General features: G+C 30.2%; 1 protein-coding gene across 11 annotated transcripts in view; it reads left to right on the top strand.

Moving 5' to 3' along the window:
* Positions 1-19,391, top strand: part of LOC129916500 (tyrosine-protein phosphatase Lar) — a 664,315-nt gene that overhangs the window by 548,753 nt on the left and 96,171 nt on the right. For all 11 annotated transcript variants that reach the window (XM_055996494.1, XM_055996492.1, XM_055996499.1 and 8 more), the window contains one exon: positions 6,016-6,195. In XM_055996494.1, the coding sequence (XP_055852469.1) occupies positions 6,016-6,195 (180 nt within the window). The remainder of the gene's footprint in view (positions 1-6,015; positions 6,196-19,391) is intronic.

Here is a 19,391-nt window from a genome sequence, read left to right as displayed (position 1 = left end):
ACTTTAAATCGTTATCCCCACAACTAATGTTATCAACGCCGGTGCTCCTCAAAACTACTGCACCGATTCTTTTGAAATTTGAAACACTATTTTTTTTACATATTTTTAAAGGTATCCCTGGAGAAATTTTCTCAATAAAATAATATTTATAAAAACCTATAAGTAAGGGTCGCTTTTGAGGAGTTTTTTTTCAAGGGGTCTTTATTTTCGGGGTGCAAACTTGGGCAAACTTCTAAAATGCAAGTTTGTTCTACATATCCAGCAGTTCTATAATATATAGTTTATGCAATGTTGTGGCGTGTTCCGCTATTTTGAAAACACTAATGTTAAAAAAAACAACGAGAAAAGTGCAAATTTTTTAACCCCTCCGTATGAAAAAATAGAGTTGCATATACAATTATTTTTTTTTTAGAATATCATTCAATGTCATTCGATGTCCATATCAAAATTTTTCACCAAAATCACTTTGAAAATTCACTTTTTCTTAAATCGAAAAAAAATTCGTGTGTACCCAACAAATAGCCGTTTATTTATTTGTGAGGAGGAGCTTTTCATGGGAAAGGGATGCAACAAACAATAAAATTCGCATTTTCAGCCAGAAATAGACAAGAGTTTCACTCAAGTTCTTTCTGTTATTATTCATATATTTTAAAAACTCTTATAGTTTGATTTCCTTTAAGTATGAACTTTAAGTTCTGGGGGGGGCACGTGCCCCCGTGCCCCCCCCCCCTGGATCCGCCTATGACTACAACCATGATAAAGAAACGTGCGAGGGGCTAGTTAAAAGCGAGCTTGAGGATTTTTGTTGTTACTTATTTTTTTTTCGCTACGTTCGCATATTGTTGGCGTCTCTTTAAGCGGAATGTAATAGACTTCCGTTTTACCCCTAAAAATTTGTAATGGATGCGGCAAAACGATGAATTGAGTATACCAAAGAAGACTTACCAAAAGAGTTGAACAAAATAAAGCTAGTCAGTAACGATGGAAGAGAGACGTTGCGCGGTGGTTGTAGTGAATAATGGGAGTGTGTATATAGTAAAAGGTCTATCTCTATGATTGTTTGGGGCTTTCAGTGCATAAAGTGTTTGGGGCTTAAAATGTTAAAATCAAAGGGTGTGGGCAGCAGAGAGTGTGTTTTTAGAGTTTGTAAGCAATTTATACACAGGTCCGCTTCAGACAGTTTGTTGTTATTCGAAAGAAAAATAAAAAAAAAAGATAAACGATGCCTAGGTATACCGATATGCGGAGAGTTGAGTAATTTATCCTATAGGCTATTGGTATTTGTAAAACTGTCAAACTGGATGAAGTTTGTTGACTTTAGAGCTGTCTTTCTTGTCAAAAATGTGAGGACTGGCAGATGGAGAAGGATATCCTGTGGATAGAAGAATATTAAAGGATTTTTTGTTTTGAGTAGTTTCTCCACAAAGTGGTCAATAATTTAATAATTTTATGAAATTAAATTGAATTTTAAATGACAACCTTTAAATAGGGTAAAGGTATTGTAATGAGCTGCCGAAGCTTTACATAGTTTAGTCGCCAAGCAGAAACATTTTTTTAAGATATTCTTCTTATACAAATCATAAACAAACGTTTGTATAGAGCAAGAGCAGTTTAATTTCCAGATTAGATTCATTACCATTTGGAAGTAACAGAGACTAACTCAACGACCTTTTTCCGCTTATAAAATGTTCAGTCACTAGGCAAAAACATTTTCCAAAAGTTCTTTTTTTTTTTTTGATTTTCGTTTAGATTTAAAGCCGATTTATTTGCAATTTTGAACCACTGTTACTTTGGAAATCATTCGAACTTGCTCCGATTTCTTAAGCTCAGTCTCCAGGTTTAAAATCTTAGTTAATAACTTTTGGAAATTTACTTTAAGTTTCTTTCTAGTCCAGGTGAAATAGGCATTAAAAAAAAAAAAATTTGTTAAACTCATGAAACTGGGATAAGAACCAAGGATAACAAAAGTCTATAAAAAAAAGTTGGGTGTTTTTTTTCGCGGTTACTGAAAAAAATTATTTTTCGAATATCATCATATGACACGTGTTTTCAAGGTATTTTTTAATGCTGAATCTAAGAAAATAAAAGTAAAGTCAATACGATTGCTGTAAGAAAAGTTATTGCCGATTAAAAACAAGGGTGCTTGTTTTTTTACTTCAACAGATCAAATGAAACCGAAACCCATGTGAAAAACATGCTACACTGACAAAATTTGGGATGAAGGCTTAAGATAAAGCAGGGGAAAAGGATTCATAAAGTTTAAAAAAATATATTTATTAAAAGGGTGTTTTTTTGGTGGGTTGAGTTGTGTGTGAGAAAGGTGTCATAAAAGCTGACTTACATTTTGTTAATTTTTTAAACTTGGTGAAAAATGTAATATCTGTTATAAGAACTAAGAATTAACAGAGTTTACAAAATTATCTTGAGTGAAAGGTTTTTTTTTAACAAATGATGAAATTCGGAATTAGTACAAAAAAAACTGGGACAAAATTGTTACACCAATGAAAATTGGTACAAATGTTTGATTTATAACAGAAACCAAGAATCTAAGTAGTCTTTACAAATATTTTAGGTGAAAGGGTGTCGGCGATAAGTCTGATAAAATAAATGGTACAAAAGTTACCCTTACGAAATTTATTAAAAATGTTGTCTTTCCGATGGGAACTACGAATAAAACAGCTATACATTTTTTTATTTGAAAAAGTGTGTAATACTAGAGTAATACTAGTGGTGCCCTTTTGAAACTCAGCAATTATGTTACTTTTAAGATTAGAAACAAGAATCTAAAGTGTCTATAATTATATCACGGTTAAAAGGGTTTTCTTTTTAGTAAAAACAAAAATGATGGGCCACTAGGGTGGGTCAAAAAAATCGAAAATTTTTTTTTTGATTTGGTACTCCGAAAAATCGATTGCTAGACCCCTCTAGAATATACACACCAAATATGAGCTCTTTATATTAATGGGAAGGTCCTCCGCTTTGCAATTTTCCATTTTTACATCAAGCTTCTACTAAAAAAAAATAATTTTTTTATTAATTGACTTTTTAGCAAATTTCTTTTCATATTCTTGTAGGAAATTGAACGCTCTACAAAAAGGCCTTATACACTTTTTTCGTTTATCTAACCGTTGAATAGATATTTGAGGTCCAAAAATCGAGAAAATCTTTAAAAATTCGTTTTTTGTTCTTAATTTTGTAACAAATTGAAAAATTATAAAGATCAAACGCGCAAGACATATTCTTGTTGAAAATTGATTGCTCCACAAAAAAGGTCTTATTAACTTTTTTCATTAATCTAACCATTCTAAAGATATTCGAGGTCAAAGTTAAAAAAAAATATAAAAACATTTTATATTTTTAAAAAATTTCTAATTCACTGAAACTTCATTATTTTCAAATTAGCAAGATATATTCTTGTAGGGACTTAAACGTTCTACAAAAAATTCTTTGGAATGAAATTGATTGCTTTAACCGTTTAGAAGATATTCGTATCCAAATCGCAATGCATACGGGTCATAAGAAAACTATTGAAATCAGTGAGCATTGGTTTGGATACGAATATCTTCTAAACGGTTAAAGCAATCAATTTCATTCCAAGGAATTTTTTGTAGAACGTTTAAGTCCCTACAAGAATATATCTTGCTAATTTGAAAATAATGAAGTTTCAGTGAATTAGAAATTTTTTGAAAATATAAAATGTTTTTATATTTTTTTTTAACTTTGACCTCGAATATCTTTAGAATGGTTAGATTAATGAAAAAAGTTAATAAGACCTTTTTTGTGGAGCAATCAATTTTCAACAAGAATATGTCTTGCGCGTTTGATCATTATAATTTTTCAATTTGTTACAAAATTAAGAACAAAAAACGAATTTTTGAAGATTTTCTCGATTTTTGGACCTCAAATATCTATTCAACGGTTAGATAAACGAAAAAAGTGTATAAGGCCTTTTTTGTAGAGCGTTCAATTTCCTACAAGAATATGAAAAGAAATTTGCTAAAAAGTCAATTAATAAAAAAATTATTTATTTTTAGTAGAAGCTTGATGTAAAAATGGAAAATTGCAAAGCGGAGGACCTTCCCATTAATATAAAGAGCTCATATTTGGTGTGTATATTCTAGAGGGGTCTAGCAATCGATTTTTCGGAGTACCAATTCAAAAAAAAGAATTTCGATTTTTTTGACCCACCCTAATGGGCCACCCTAATGAAATTTAGTAAAACCGTTGAATCGATAGATAGAAATCAAGAATAAAGAGTTTTTACCTATAGAAAAAAATTTTGATTAAAGGGTGTTTTTTTTTCGAAGAGAAAGTAAAATCTGTAATTGGTCCCAAAATGTCAATGATTTATTTTATTTTTGATTTTTATGAAAAATTTAACGTTTAACTTTATTTCTTAGATGTTTTACACGAATCATTGCATTTTTGGGACCAATTACAGATTTTACTGTCCCTTTCATCAAAATTTTTTTTATAAAAACTCTTTATTCTTACTAATCCTATCAAAGAGGAGTTAAGATTGGTTTATCTTACTAGCATTTTATTTCACGGAACCCATTTTTGTACTCAAATACCAGGAACGGAAAAAAATTCATGCATTGAATTCCCCAGTAACAATCTTTGTACCATGTCTTACCTCAACATTCCATTAGAAAAACCAACGATCAGAATCAGCTCCAATGACTCTAACCGGAAATCCCCCTAAAAAGAAAATGCCCTTGAGTCAGTCTATATAGACGATTCCCTTGACAGCTTTTAAATGCCGGTCCTTGCCCATAGCAATTCTGTGTTCACATCCTGTTGTCTGAAAAGGCTCTCTATAGTCATTTGTCCTCTTCCATTTAAAGTGTTTTTTTTTTTTTGTCTGCATTCCTTTTAATTCCTCATTCCTCACATAAGTACAATGTCATTCATATTCCCTTAGCTCTTCAACAACAACCTTTCCACAATAATAATAGTCTCCATAGACCACTCTTTCATTCTAAAGAAATGTCCTGGCCCATACAAAACATCCAGCAATACAACAACAAAAAAAAAAGAAAGAAAAATAAGTCATCCCTATAACAAATTACCACCCAATTACCAAAAATCCACGCCACTTCAGAACCAATTTTCAAATGTGGCGCCATATCCTTGCAGAGACAGCAACGGGAAGATCTATCCATTTCCCTCTGTTTTGTGTCCAGTCAAATAAACACAGTTGTAAATCCCCCATTTGATGATATACACTTTCCGGGAAGACAGGATAAGGAAAATAGGCTAGAGGGGGGAAGAAAATTGGCCTTTTAAGTGACAACAATAACCCCAAAAGAGCCATCGACAGCGAGCGTATAGAGAGTTTCAAAAAAAAAAAAAAAATAATACAAAAACGTAAAGGAAAAACTTCCTGATTTATCGTTCGTCCTTCACGGGGCGGTGCGGCAGTGCACTATATATCTATGTGTGTGATGGCCTCCATCTATCTATTTCTCCCTCATTTTCCTTCCTTTATTGGGAGAACGAGTCAAGTGAATATCCTTCTCGAGGATATTCGTGCTTAAAGTGGTCCTTTGTTTTTCTTCAACTTCTTCTTCTTCTTCTCAACTTCATCAGCGCGCCCTGAACATCCTCTATATCTTTATATGATTGCAGTGTTTCCTCATTTTTTGTCTTGTTTTTTTTTTTTCAAAATGAAAAGTGTCCTATTAATGGTGCAGCTCGTCCTTTTTTTTTGTTTAATTCTACACCAACTGCTTTGTCCCGTTTTGTATAGTATCTCATTGTTATCATCTACTCGAGTGTGTCTCTCATTACAACTAATGAAAGGATAATACACTTCCTTATGCGAAATTATCACATTTTTAAGTTCCTCTTTCAAGAACCTTCAAGGATGAAAAAATTAAAACGAAAGATAACTATTATATAAAAGGTCCTTGAGGAGCCCCTTAAGGAGACACTCATCTTCATTTTATTTTTTTAATCATTGTCTCTGGAAATATTATAATTAAATATTTTTTTTTTAATGTATACTTTCAGGCGACAAGACACCCCCAGGATTTCCAGTGATTACTCAAGGACCTAGCACTCGAGTAATTGAAGTTGGTCATACGGCTGTGATGCAGTGTAAGGCAATTGGTAATCCTACACCGACAATATATTGGATTAAGAATCAAACAAAAGTCGATATGTCGAATCCTCGATATTCCATTAAAGATGGTAAGTACCGGAAAATGGCGATAATATTGTATTTAATATGTTTTAAATTGCCGACAAGGAATCGTCCTTGGAAGTGTGTTTTTTTATTTATTTAAATGTTTAATATAACGAGTCACTTTGGAAATTGGTTAGAATACTTACGTAGAGGGAAAAAAAAAAGTTAAATGAAACTCCTGATGCTGCAAGGATCATTATATTAACAGTTATAACTGTTTCGGAAATTTTTAACAACAAAACGAAACCAATAGAAATTTTTTAGAGATTTCATATTTTCTGAGTGGGAGGAAAAGAAAAATCTCTTGAAACTATTATAGCCTGTTATATATTATTCGCAGGATGAAGGATAATCCAAGAGATTTTTCAGTTTGAATCTAACTTTGTCAACTTTAGCAGCGAGAATTTGCATCGTTTTGCCATCATAATCATCATGGTGGATGGTGAATGCATGGATGGGAGACATAGAGAGAGAGAGAGAGTGAGAGCGAAGTTCATTTAAGCTGGGTCCTGTTTTCCTTCTTATTTTTTTTTTTTTTTTTGTAAATTGATATTATACCGTTACACAGAGATAGATGAGAAAAGGATGAGGCTGTTAACTATCCCACGGTACTTTGCATTTTTATTTCATAATATGCAACAAAAAAAAAACTATTCGCTCGGCAAAATGGTTTATTTCCGGGCGTTTAATATTTTTACAATTTCTGGAAAATTGAGACTTTTTCTATCTACCCACAGAACTATGGAGTCCAGTTTTGGGTAGTGCAAAAAAAGAATACAATAGAAATGAGAGGAAAGAAAGGATTCTGGAGGAAATAGACGTATTATGTAGGAATTCTATTTCAATAAATAGTTCTAAAAAATTTCTTCAGCATACGTGAGCAAATCCGGTGTGTATTGTTTGGACAAAGAAACTTCAGCCCGTAAAACAGCATATCCACCTAAGAGGGAGAAAGATCCCAAACTAAACTATGGAGTTATGTCCCACCGAAGTATGATGCGCCAGTGCTTCAAGTGGGTTCCATGATTTGATATTTTAAAGAACCATTCTTTTTATTCTAAAAAACATTGAAAAGTCATCAAAAAAACAACTCACTCACCAATATTAATTTTTGGCCAACATTATTTAAACAAAAAAAGTTAGGTATACACCACAGTGACTCTGCATGTTTAAAATTTGGAAGAAGATAATTTTAACCAATTTTTTTTTTAAACACCTCTTTTTTTGTTTTTAAGTTGATTCTTTGCTCAAATAACTTGGCAATAACTTATAAATAACGAAACTGTGAAATTATGTCCCACCGAAGTGGGATGCGCCAGTTCTTGTAACATAGCTGATACTGACAATTTGGCGTTTCTTTAGTTTCTTTCGCAGGTTCCATGATTTGCATTACGCATACACCAGAGTGATCATCTATATTTAAATTTTTTTTTTAGCATTTTGTCGTATTTTTGTCGTATAGAGTTGAATCTTTTCTCTTATTACTATCTACAAAAACACTTTAAAATAACTGAACCAAGATTTCTCCGAAAATGCCTTCAAATTCTATCTTTAAAGTTTTTAAAGATTTATAAAAATCCCAACTTTAGCTTTTAGGTAAAAATACAATTCAATAAATTGTATATACTTTTTTTCAACCAAAATTAAAAAAAAAAAAATAATAAAACTCTAAAAATCCAAAATTAAAAAAAAAACTTTCTTTATCGTCAAAAAGGCGCATATACTCTCACTATACTCGCACATGAATCTTATTTTTACTAGCATTTACCTTCCTTGTAGATCGTCCTTTACAATCTGCAATAAAATAAACAATTTATTTGGTGAAAAACCCTACAAAACTTCGAACAACAACACCTCCCACCACTTAAACCCACCACTCACTTTTCTCACCACCACCACCCTCTGGCACGCCCCTCCCAGACAAAAGTATGGTGTGCACGCGGTTGTTGTCCTCATAGTCGTTGTCGTCATCATCATACTCTGCCTCCAACATAGCTAGTCCTTACTTACTCACTTCTTGACAGTAAAGTAAAATATAGTTCCTATACATACACTCCTTTCTTCTTCTTCTTGATTCTAGCCACAAGCATTATATATAGAATTTTATACACACCATCACAGCACCCGACACCAAAATAAAAGGCCAAAGTAAGAAAAAAAAAAAAAAACAACAACATCCTCGTCGTCGTCGTCGTGTGAATTGAAATTTATTTCTCCTTGATATTCTTCCTGTCTGTCGTCCTAGGTGGTATATCCTTTCCCTACATTTAATACATATTCATTCCTTATAGTCTTCATATACATAGACAAGACTTAAAAGGGTAGGGTACCTCTATAGAGCAGAAGTAAATTCTCAAGATTTACAACAAACTGGTATGATTGAGACAGAGGAGTGTTGTTTGGCTATATGGTGCCTCTGTTTGCCTGATTTTGCCTTCTATCTCATTCCGAAGAGATAAATAAGAAAAATCGCGTCAAGGGATGTGCATATGCATTAGAAATTCCTGTGAGCGATACATCGAAACAACATAAAAAAAAAATCATCATCTCTCATAGGATTCGTATTTTCTAGCAGGATATTCAATTTGCAAAGTTGATTTTTTTTGTCCATAGTCTGTATATATGTAACTTCGATTTTTTTCTTCAAAAATAAAATAAATAAAAAAGTACTTCACGCTGATGTGTAAATTGAAAATTTACAAGCAAAAATGTGAAAAGATACAAAGTTACGAAAATTGGAAACAAATTGTATGATGTACCTAACTTGTATGGATAATATTTTACCAAATAAGTTCAAACTTTTAAGAGGTCCCCTTTGAAATATGGTTGCAAGTACTGTTTTTTTTTTTAACCAGTTTTTGAATTTCATGTGCAGCTCTATAATTTAAATGAAGAAAAATAATGTAACTACTTGTTTTACACAGCTGTTTCTTGATACTCATTACAGTAAAACCCGGATAAGTGCCTCTCGCTTAAGTGCCTAACCCGCATAAGTACCTTTGTTTTTTAGAACCAAAATTTTAAGGATTTTTTCATATAAAACTCATCTTTTAAGTACCTTTCGCTTAACTGCCTTTTCCGCTTTACTACCTTCTATTTTAAATACTTAAATTGAATTTACTTGCAGGAAATTCTTTTAAGTACACATTTGAAACAAGTTTCAGCAGTAAGAAAAACTTCATTTGCTAAAGAGCTTTAAGATTCAAAAATTCTACTAAAAGTAGAAACTAAGTAGTTAGTTATTTTAAACTTTCAAAGTTATTTTGTTTGTGAAGATTCTGTTTTTAATAACATTGGTCGGCAACGAAAATAGAGCAGGAAGCAAACCCTACTTTTCTAAAGAATTTTTGTGTGCTGAGTCCGAATCCGAAGTCAAAATTTCACTAGCACGTCACGTTTTCGAAATACTTGAATATTAACAGGTCAAAAATGCGTTTTTTGGGTACATTTGACGTCAAATTACATTACCGTTAAGTTATTTTTTTTTTTTCCAAAACTACTTATGCAATCTCGAAACGCCATATTAAAACGTCCTTAAGTTACTTATTTTTTTTTCAAATTATTTTTTTTTCTCGAAGACATTGAAAAAAGAAATTTATGATAAATATCTCCAAAACTTGCTTGTTTTTTTCCAAAGAAATGAATGGTTTTTGAACCAAATTCCAGTTTGCGTCTTCTGTTTTTGACTTAAAAAAAGCACCATATTACGTTAAAATATATATATTTTTGACTAAACATCAAAAAGAACTAAATTGAAAATTAGTTTTTGGAAGTTTATAGCGAAAGTAGTGAGGAGTGTAGCTCAAAAACTAGACGTGATAGAATAAATCTGTAAACAGTTTTGAATTAAGCACACTAAAGTTAATTAAAATCAACTTACAAAGTTCTTGCTCCCGACTTTTTTTTGTTTTTTGCCAGTGTAATCAAACATGTTTTTTTATATTTTTAAGTAAATATAGAGATAAGTGCCTATGAGCACTTAAGCGGGTTCTTGTAAGTAACTTACCCGCCTTAGTGCCTAACAAAACGGGCCATTTAAGGTGAGGTACTTATCCGGGTTTTACGTAGTTAACTTTAAAATATACTTAACTGAGCTAAAATTCTGAACCTATGTCCTTCCAAAAAAAAAAATATATAAAATAAAGGTCTATAATAAAACTGTGAAGTTATGTCCAACTTAAGTGGAGTGTGCCACTTCTCGAAACAGAACTGACACTTTGCTGTTGGTTGCGCTTTAAGCAGGTTCCATGATTTGATATTTTAAGAATTCATCTTTATTATTTTAAAGGTCTAGTGACCTTTAAAAAGAACAACTAGTTTTATCAGTTACTCATAGTAATTTTTTTCGATTTTGTTTAAAAAAAAGTTACGCATACATCACAGTGACCGTGTATGTTAATACAATGATTTTCAAGAAAAAAAAAACTTAACAGCCTGTATGTATTTTTAAGTTGACTTTTAACTGCGAATTGCAAAGAGTTTGAGATTGAGTACAATTAATTTCTCGAATAATTCAATGAGTTTGTTTTACACGGCTTGGGTTTGATATACCGCTTTTTATATTCCCGTTTTTTAAAAGCCTCCCGTTTTTTATAATTCATATTTTTTATGATATAGATATTAAAACAAATTAAAAATAAAAGATTTTTCTAAACGCATTTTATTGTATCTTTTAACAAATGAAGCGTTGAGAATGAGAAGGGGTAAAGTGACATTTTTGAATATTTTATTTTTTTTTTCCAGCGGATAAAGGTTTTAAATGTTAACTTAAGTTTTGGCGTTTTTGCCTTTCATCATAAGACCATTATTCTAAATCGCTCTTATTTTATACAAAAACTTATAAGAACCTTAAAACTTTCAACGAAGATTACTTAAAACTGGAAATTTGTCGCTTAACTCTTTCTCATTCTCAACGCTTCAAATTGAAAAAGAAAATTAATTATTATTAATTATTTATATTTTATTTTGTTTAAAGAATTAATGTTATAGTGAGGCGGCTTAGCAATTAAAAAACAGCATAAAAGCATGAAATTTACATCATTGGTAGTACTAAATATAAGAGTTATTTTAAGATATTGGGCCACCTTGTATTCCATCTGGAAGGGTAGATACATGTGTTGCACTTGCTTGAAATATCTTAAAATAACTCTTATATTGGGTACTACCAATGATGTAAATTTCATGCTTTTATCACAAAGTACACGATTTTGTTGCTAAGCCGCTTCACTATTAATAAAAAAAAACTGAATAGACAAATACTAATCAATTCTCAATTATAAAATTTTGTACAATAATAAATTTAGAAATTTATTTAGGTAATGATTTTAATTTTTATATTAAATTAAATTTAAAATAAATATCATTAAATAAATTGATTTAATTATTTCATTAGGTTTTTTTTTTTTTTTGTTAATAGTAAAAATTATTTAGTTTATTTTTAAATATAAAACGGGATTTTAAAATATATATGTAACTGATCGGAATTTCAAAAAAACGGTATTTTAGAAGATAGGATACTTAACCTTTTTGTGGGATTTTAAAAAGCGGGATTTCCGATATACTCCCGTTTTACACCAATTCTTCATAATTGTTCAGCAGTTTGAGTATAATGATTTTTTTTTAACTTAACACGTTTACACCATTTTTATTTCTTTGTCTGCTTAATAGTGGAATACTCGAAATTTTGCCGAGTCGGAGATAAATACCCAGAAAAAGTAAAAGAAAAGCCTCTACAATAGACTATCAAGTGGGTTATTTTAGGTTTAAATTTGTTACTCCATTATTTTAATTCTATCAATAAATTAATTTGAAAATTTAGTAGGGGGGAGGGAGGAAGAACCACGAACATTTTTATATTTACAATTTCGACTTCAATTAAAAATAAAATCCAAAGAAAATCATGTTCATAATTTGTGTGATGTCAAAACCCAATTTGACAGTACTAAATGAATTTTTACTACTAAAGTTTAAAAATTTGCTTCGGAACTGAACAATATTTTCCTTTTAAGCACTCCCCTAAAAAGTTATCAAACAAACAGCAGACATAGCTGAGTTGAACAAAAGCAAGCGATACATTTCGGTATCCATTCATATCCAAAACAACAAATTTTTACTAATTTGTACTCTTTTCAATTTTTAAATCACCTTAATTGTCTACTGTAATTGCAACTGATATGTTTTCCGCATTTTCATAGACTTCAACCTATACCTTCTTCTAACCATTTTTCAACACATATACAATATATTTATATTTAACAACCATCAATAGTAACTGGCAAAACCATTTGCACTAATTGAAACCCCAAAAAGCATTTGATTCATTAACAGAAATACTATTTTACCAAGCAATAGTAGGTAGTTAGGTAGTATAGTTGAACACAGTCAATATTAGTTAGTCATTACATACCATTTCATGTTTCTGGTTCACACACATCAAGACCTCATGTTTATAGATCGACAATTTTCCAATAAGCTTATATCTCTACCTTACTTTCAAAATATATTCTATTCATATTATATTTGTGTGTATGTAAGAGTATATTCAAAAACCTTTGACATCATATTGTAAAATTTGAATAAAAGTAATATAAGGAAATACCTACACAATCACACCTAAACCTATAACCTTTCTCTATATTATACATAGATACCTACATACCTACTCGTAAATTGCACATCATATTTTGTGGCAATGGGAAAGTGAAATAAGGTGCAAAATATGTACAATAGAGAAGTGTGTGTGTGTAGGTGTATGTATATCAGTTTCTAAAAATCAAATAATTTGTTAAATTCACACCTCTAGGATTTTCGATAACACTCCTCTATTCACAGGGTAACCTAGAATTTTCTTGGAAAATTTAACTTGCGTTGGTGTTCAATAGATATGAGTTTCTTTCAAATAAACATCATTGTCTTGAATATAGATTGTTAATTTTTGTTTGAATTCTTTTGAAATAGTTTGAAAGTTGAAAATGAAGTTAAATTCTACGAATTGGGGATTTATTTTGTCAAAAAAATATCATATTAGTGGTATTGGCTTGCGTTGAAAAATGTGTTTTATAAAAGTGTAAAAACTATGTAATATACATTTGCGTATATTTTGAAGACTGAAATAGAAATTATTTCCATTTTTACATCAGAAAATACAATTTAATTGGTCATATCAAAAAATTTTGGCACTAGTCAACGAAAACTGTTTTATTGTCAAATATGTAAATGAGTTTAAGGAATTCTTTTCTGATGAAAACATATAATAATGGATTTCAAAACTAGACCCCAGGAAATAAAGCCACAAGAAAAAAAAAATGAAATGAGGTCCCAAAAAAATACACACAAAACTACAACAACGAAATTTCTCAAATTTTGGGGTTTTATTTCATTTTTTGGGCCCTTATATAATTTTTTTTTTTTGGACATAGCGTCATTAAGAAGAAAGACCCAATTAAATAAGACCCCAACATTAATTTTGGAGCTAAGATTAATTTTATTATTAAAAACCATTTGGGGCCTTATTTTATTTATCTTAAATTAAATATTGTCTTTTACCAAAAGCTTTGTTAAAATCCGTCCAAGAAATGGTAAAGTACCGCTAATTGTGGATTCCTTAAAAATTTTCAAAACGAATTAAAATTAAAAATGAATTTTACTTCGTCAAAACATTCTATGCATTATTTAACCAACAAACTGTTTGAAACATTTTTGAGGAACAATTTTAAAACCTCCTTCCATAAAGATGGTTCTCTTGTTTTGGGGTTATATGTATTTCATTTTCTAAAATAAACTTCATTAAGGAAACAAAATTGGGGTTTTATTTCATATTTCGAAAAAAAAAAAAAAACTGGGGCCTTAGGTATTTCATTATTTCTTTTGGTTCCTTATTTTCGGGGTCCTAATTTCGCGGAGCCAATTTTAGAAAGCCAGGGTTAGATTTAAACCTCTTTTTGACATGATTTTCAGATGCCTGCAATAAAATACTTGCAATAACACAAACATGCATATTAAGAGCTTGAATTCATCAATCTCCTTTTGTAACTTAAGAGCAAACATATTTTCGCCCATTATCAACAACAAAAAATAATTATTCTCATTTATCAAAAATTAAAGAAACCAAAAAAAAAACTCTATAAATCTACTTAAATCCCATCGCGATGTATTACCAAAGTACCCAATCATTCTCCATTAAACCCTCGCGCATATCCTTTCCATTCATTGCTATCTCACGTACAGGACATTATCATTTCATTTGCTTTGAGTCTATAAATACAACCAAACAACAACAACAACAAACATACAAAAAAAAAAACATCCAAAGGCGAGCTTTAATGGTCTCAACAAATCAAGTTGCAACCTTAACTCAGCAAAACCCCAAAGTAAATTATCGGTAAAAAATAATTCCTACCCTTGCCACCATCAACAAATAATATCCCTTTTGCAATTGGCCTTATACCTATACAAAGAGTGAGTAATCCACCCGCAAAGTCACCCGTCAGTTTATCCAGGACTTTATGTTTTTTTTTGTTTATATATTTTATTGAAAGAAGAACCAGAATGATATAAAGAACACCGGGAAAATGGGTATAAAAAAGGTACATTCACAAAAATTGTATTGGGACAATTCTCCATCACAAATGCCCAACGGTGCAATACAGAAAAACGATAATTTCCAACTTGAGATTTTTTTTCTCTGTTTGTTTGTGTATGTTTGTCTGTTTGTATGTTAACGATACGATAGAACATAATCCATGAAGATTAAATGAGGTTAAAACAAAAATTATAGAAAACACCAGTCAAAGGACATGGATGAGAACCAAAACCGAGAAGAAGGTTAATACAATTGCGCCTGAGGACGATTTTTACTTCGTCCGTTCTTCTCTTTCTCATCATCAGACATCATGGAGGATTTTTATTTTTAAACATTCGATTTTGTTTTGTTGTTTGTTCAGTGTTCCATTCATTGATCCTTCGAAAGGATATTTTCCAATTGGGAATTAAAAGGGGATTAAGAAGGTTCTAACCCGCAACCACACACACACAACCAGCAGATGGTCTTCTCTCTGTGGCGCATTTTATATTTATTTTATTTTATTGAGTGGACAGTAAAGGATGACAAGTTAATCAGGAACATCGCACATCCTTTCTGTTAAAATGAGGAAAAAATAAAACGATAATATTTTTCTCTTGGGAATAATAATGATCATCAAATAGATAATCCTTAATTTTTTTTTGTTTTCTTAAAAAAATAATCCTTTTTCTATTTTTAATTGGGTTTTTCTTAATAACGAGTACACAAGTCATTGTTTTATGTTCTCATTGATATCCTGTAGAGAAAAATAAAGAACAAAAAAAAAAGTTTATTTAAAGAATATGCTGATGACTTTATTGAACAATTAATTACTATCCAGATTCTTTGTTCTTATGTCTTTTTTTTTTTTATTTTTTTCTATTGAAAAATAAAATGCTTAAGATATACTCATTATAAGGATACTGAAAGGATATTTGTGTTTGCATCCTCATGTAAGGATGAAAAGAGGAGTTTGAACGAAAATCTGTTATGCATTTTTAATAACTTATCAACAAAAAAGCGCAGCACGAGGGAGTAGAACAAAAAAATGAGTAAAGAAATAAAAGTTAAGATGGGAAAAAATAAAAAAAAAAAAAGAAAAACAAAAGAATTCAAGAAACAAAGAAATAAAATGACAGCGTTGAGAGATTCTGAATATGGCAGCGGAAGGAGTAAAGATAAGTTATTATTATTTTGTTTATTTTTTTTTTTTTCTTCAATCAATTTCAGATTTTCTGATAAGATTTTAAACTTTTTTTTCAACAGAACAGAAAATAACAAAAAAAAAAAAAAAAACGGAAATAGCGCAGAGTAAAAAGGATTTAATTAAAAATTTTGTTTTATGTTTTGAAGAAAATTTTTTTAACGAAGAAAAAAATAACAAAAATAATAAAAATTATTTAAATTATTTCTATTTTAAGTGGAGCGATTGAATATAATTCAATTTTAAAGTTCAAGTGACCTCAACTCCAAATTTATAAAGCGTTTCGCCCAGGTACGACAGTGGGCTCATCAGTTAGATCTGTCGTACCCTTACTAAGACGCCTTATTTTGGTCGATGTTTACCGACACTATATAAAACTCACAGCATGAATATACTGTGAATTCTAATATTCAAAGGGAATTTGTTTAAATTCAGACCTTAGAAAAATGTATGCCCGTGGTCAGGCTGATATAATAACGAAGAAAAAAATAACAAAAATAATAAAAATTATTTAAATTATTTCTATTTTAAGTGGAGCGATTGAATATAATTCAATTTTAAAGTTCAAGTGACCTCAACTCCAAATTTATAAAGCGTTTCGCCCAGGTACGACAGTGGGCTCATCAGTTAGATCTGTCGTACCCTTACTAAGACGCCTTATTTTGGTCGATGTTTACCGACACTATATAAAACTCACAGCATGAATATACTGTGAATTCTAATATTCAAAGGGAATTTGTTTAAATTCAGACCTTAGAAAAATGTATGCCCGTGGTCAGGCTGATATAATAACGAAGAAAAAAATAACAAAAATAATAAAAATTATTTAAATTATTTCTATTTTATGTTATTTTTTTCTTCGTTATTATATCAGCCTGACCACGGGCATACATTTTTCTAAGGTCTGAATTTAAACAAATTCCCTTTGAATATTAGAATTCACAGTATATTCATGCTGTGAGTTTTATATAGTGTCGGTAAACATCGACCAAAATAAGGCGTCTTAGTAAGGGTACGACAGATCTAACTGATGAGCCCACTGTCGTACCTGGGCGAAACGCTTTATAAATTTGGAGTTGAGGTCACTTGAACTTTAAAATTGAATTATATTCAATCGCTCCACTTAAAATAGAAATAATTTAAATAATTTTTATTATTTTTGTTATTTTTTTCTTCGTTATTATATCAGCCTGACCACGGGCATACATTTTTCTAAGGTCTGAATTTAAACAAATTCCCTTTGAATATTAGAATTCACAGTATATTCATGCTGTGAGTTTTATATAGTGTCGGTAAACATCGACCAAAATAAGGCGTCTTAGTAAGGGTACGACAGATCTAACTGATGAGCCCACTGTCGTACCTGGGCGAAACGCTTTATAAATTTGGAGTTGAGGTCACTTGAACTTTAAAATTGAAAATTTTTTTATTTTGTTTTGCCATTTTTTCAAAATAAACTTAAACTTCAAAACAAATAATTGATTTGGTTATTTTTAATAAGATGAAAAAGTATCAATTAAGACAGAACATCATTACGAAGTTAATGTTGTTTGTTTTTATTGGGTACCCAAATATATTATTTTCTTATACTTTATATAAATTCTGAGATATCTTAGATAAGACTCTGTGATGTGAACAGCCAATTAAAATTAATCTTGCTTTATTTTTAACAATAAAATTAACCTTTTTCAATTTTCTGGTGAATTTATTTACCAATTCTAACCATCAAGTTAAAAACTGGTTTTAAAATAACTTATAATATAGGTTTGAAAGAAACCATTTGACATCATTTTTAATTTGTAAATATTTTGTTTCGTTGGCTGAAAATTTACCAATTTTGTTACAAATGTAAAACTTATCATGAAGAAGCTAATCTCATTAGGAGCAATGAAACAAATTGACTGTCGGATGTAAAATCGGTCTTAAAATATCTTGTTTTATTGGTTAAGATTCTACTTATTTTATTTGAAATATAAAATTGTTCTTAAACGAGTTAAGTTTTGTGGTAAATCATTTCTTTTATGTTTAAAAATTACTATTTTATATAAATTAACCTATTTGAAACTAAGTTTTAAAATACTAGTTTTTTAACACCTACGACATAGTTTTGGAGTTAAGAAGGGTTTGAATTTTGTTAAATAATACTTTTCCTTAGCAAACCATAATATTTCATAAATGTTACTATTGCAAAGTAGAACTTTGCAAACGGTTTTAAAATAACTTGTTTTATTAGGCCCAATTAATTGACTCTCCATTAAACTTAAATCGCCATTAAAAAAGGGAATTTTAAAATTAAAAACCAAATTCGTTTAATTCAGTCTCTTTTAAGGATTTTTTTGAAGTTTGGCATCATTAACTAATTGAGCATTAAGTTTAAAAGTCGTTTTAGTTAAAACACCAAATTCGGCTATTTAAGAGGGATTTTTAGAGCAAATGGAGGTTTTAAACAGGATTTCTATTTATTCACTCTCCATTAGCGTCAAATGTCATTTTATTTATTATTTTATTAAACAAAGTTTCAGTGTCAGTTAACAATTAAAAATGAATAAAACGTGCATGAATATGGAAAAATGGGATGGTAAAAATGTGTTCATTCAATTTCATAATACCAACGCGTTGTAACGTTTGGTAATTGGTAATTTTGGCTTACAGAACAAGTCGTTTTTGTGTTTTTTTTTTAGTTCAAACGACATGTACATATAGGGATAAATTGCTTCAGGTTTTGGTCACTACTGGCATATCTCTCTCGCCAGACAAGAATATATATAATATAGGCTTGCCAGAAATTTTTGAATCTATGGGTATGGGGTTAAATGGACAACACTTTATTTGAGATTTTTAATAGACACAAAATCAAAGAAATTAATGCATTTCTTATCCACTTCACAGAGCGCAGAGAATATCTACACGACTAGTGAAACTAATCAGGGTTGAGATGCTGCGTAATCCTAATCATCTCAAAAATTGCAATATTTTCAGCCTTTGGTTTCCACTGGTATATCGTAACACTGTCTGTGGATTTTTGCCTGGCGTTTTAGATGCAAAATACTTACGGGCCATCATTTTTTGTGTTTTTATATTGTTTATCCTTCAAATCTTCAAATTTAAATATTTATTTGACAAAAATGTAGCTTTTGACAATTTAATTTTTCAAAAAATAAAAAAAATCCCTGGGATATTTTTAATGGAGTTTTAAATTTAAAGTTTAAAGCTTAAGATTTTACTTACATATTTTGTTTGGTAGGTACCTAAATAATTTTTTGAAGTTTGATAATTACAATTTTTTTATTTATGGCGTTGTTTTATGTTATATATTAACCAGTTTGAAACCAAGTTTTAAAATACTCGTTTTTTAACATCTATTTTTTAACATGTATCAATTTGAATGACATTTTTAAATAAAATTTTTGTACAAACCCAAAATACTACGAAATAAT

The sequence above is a fragment of the Episyrphus balteatus genome, chromosome 3 (genome assembly GCF_945859705.1).
Source record: "Episyrphus balteatus chromosome 3, idEpiBalt1.1, whole genome shotgun sequence".
NCBI lineage: Eukaryota > Metazoa > Arthropoda > Insecta > Diptera > Syrphidae > Episyrphus > Episyrphus balteatus.
The sequence above is the reverse complement of the archived record's forward strand: the minus strand, read 5'-3'. Positions and strand labels throughout refer to the sequence as shown.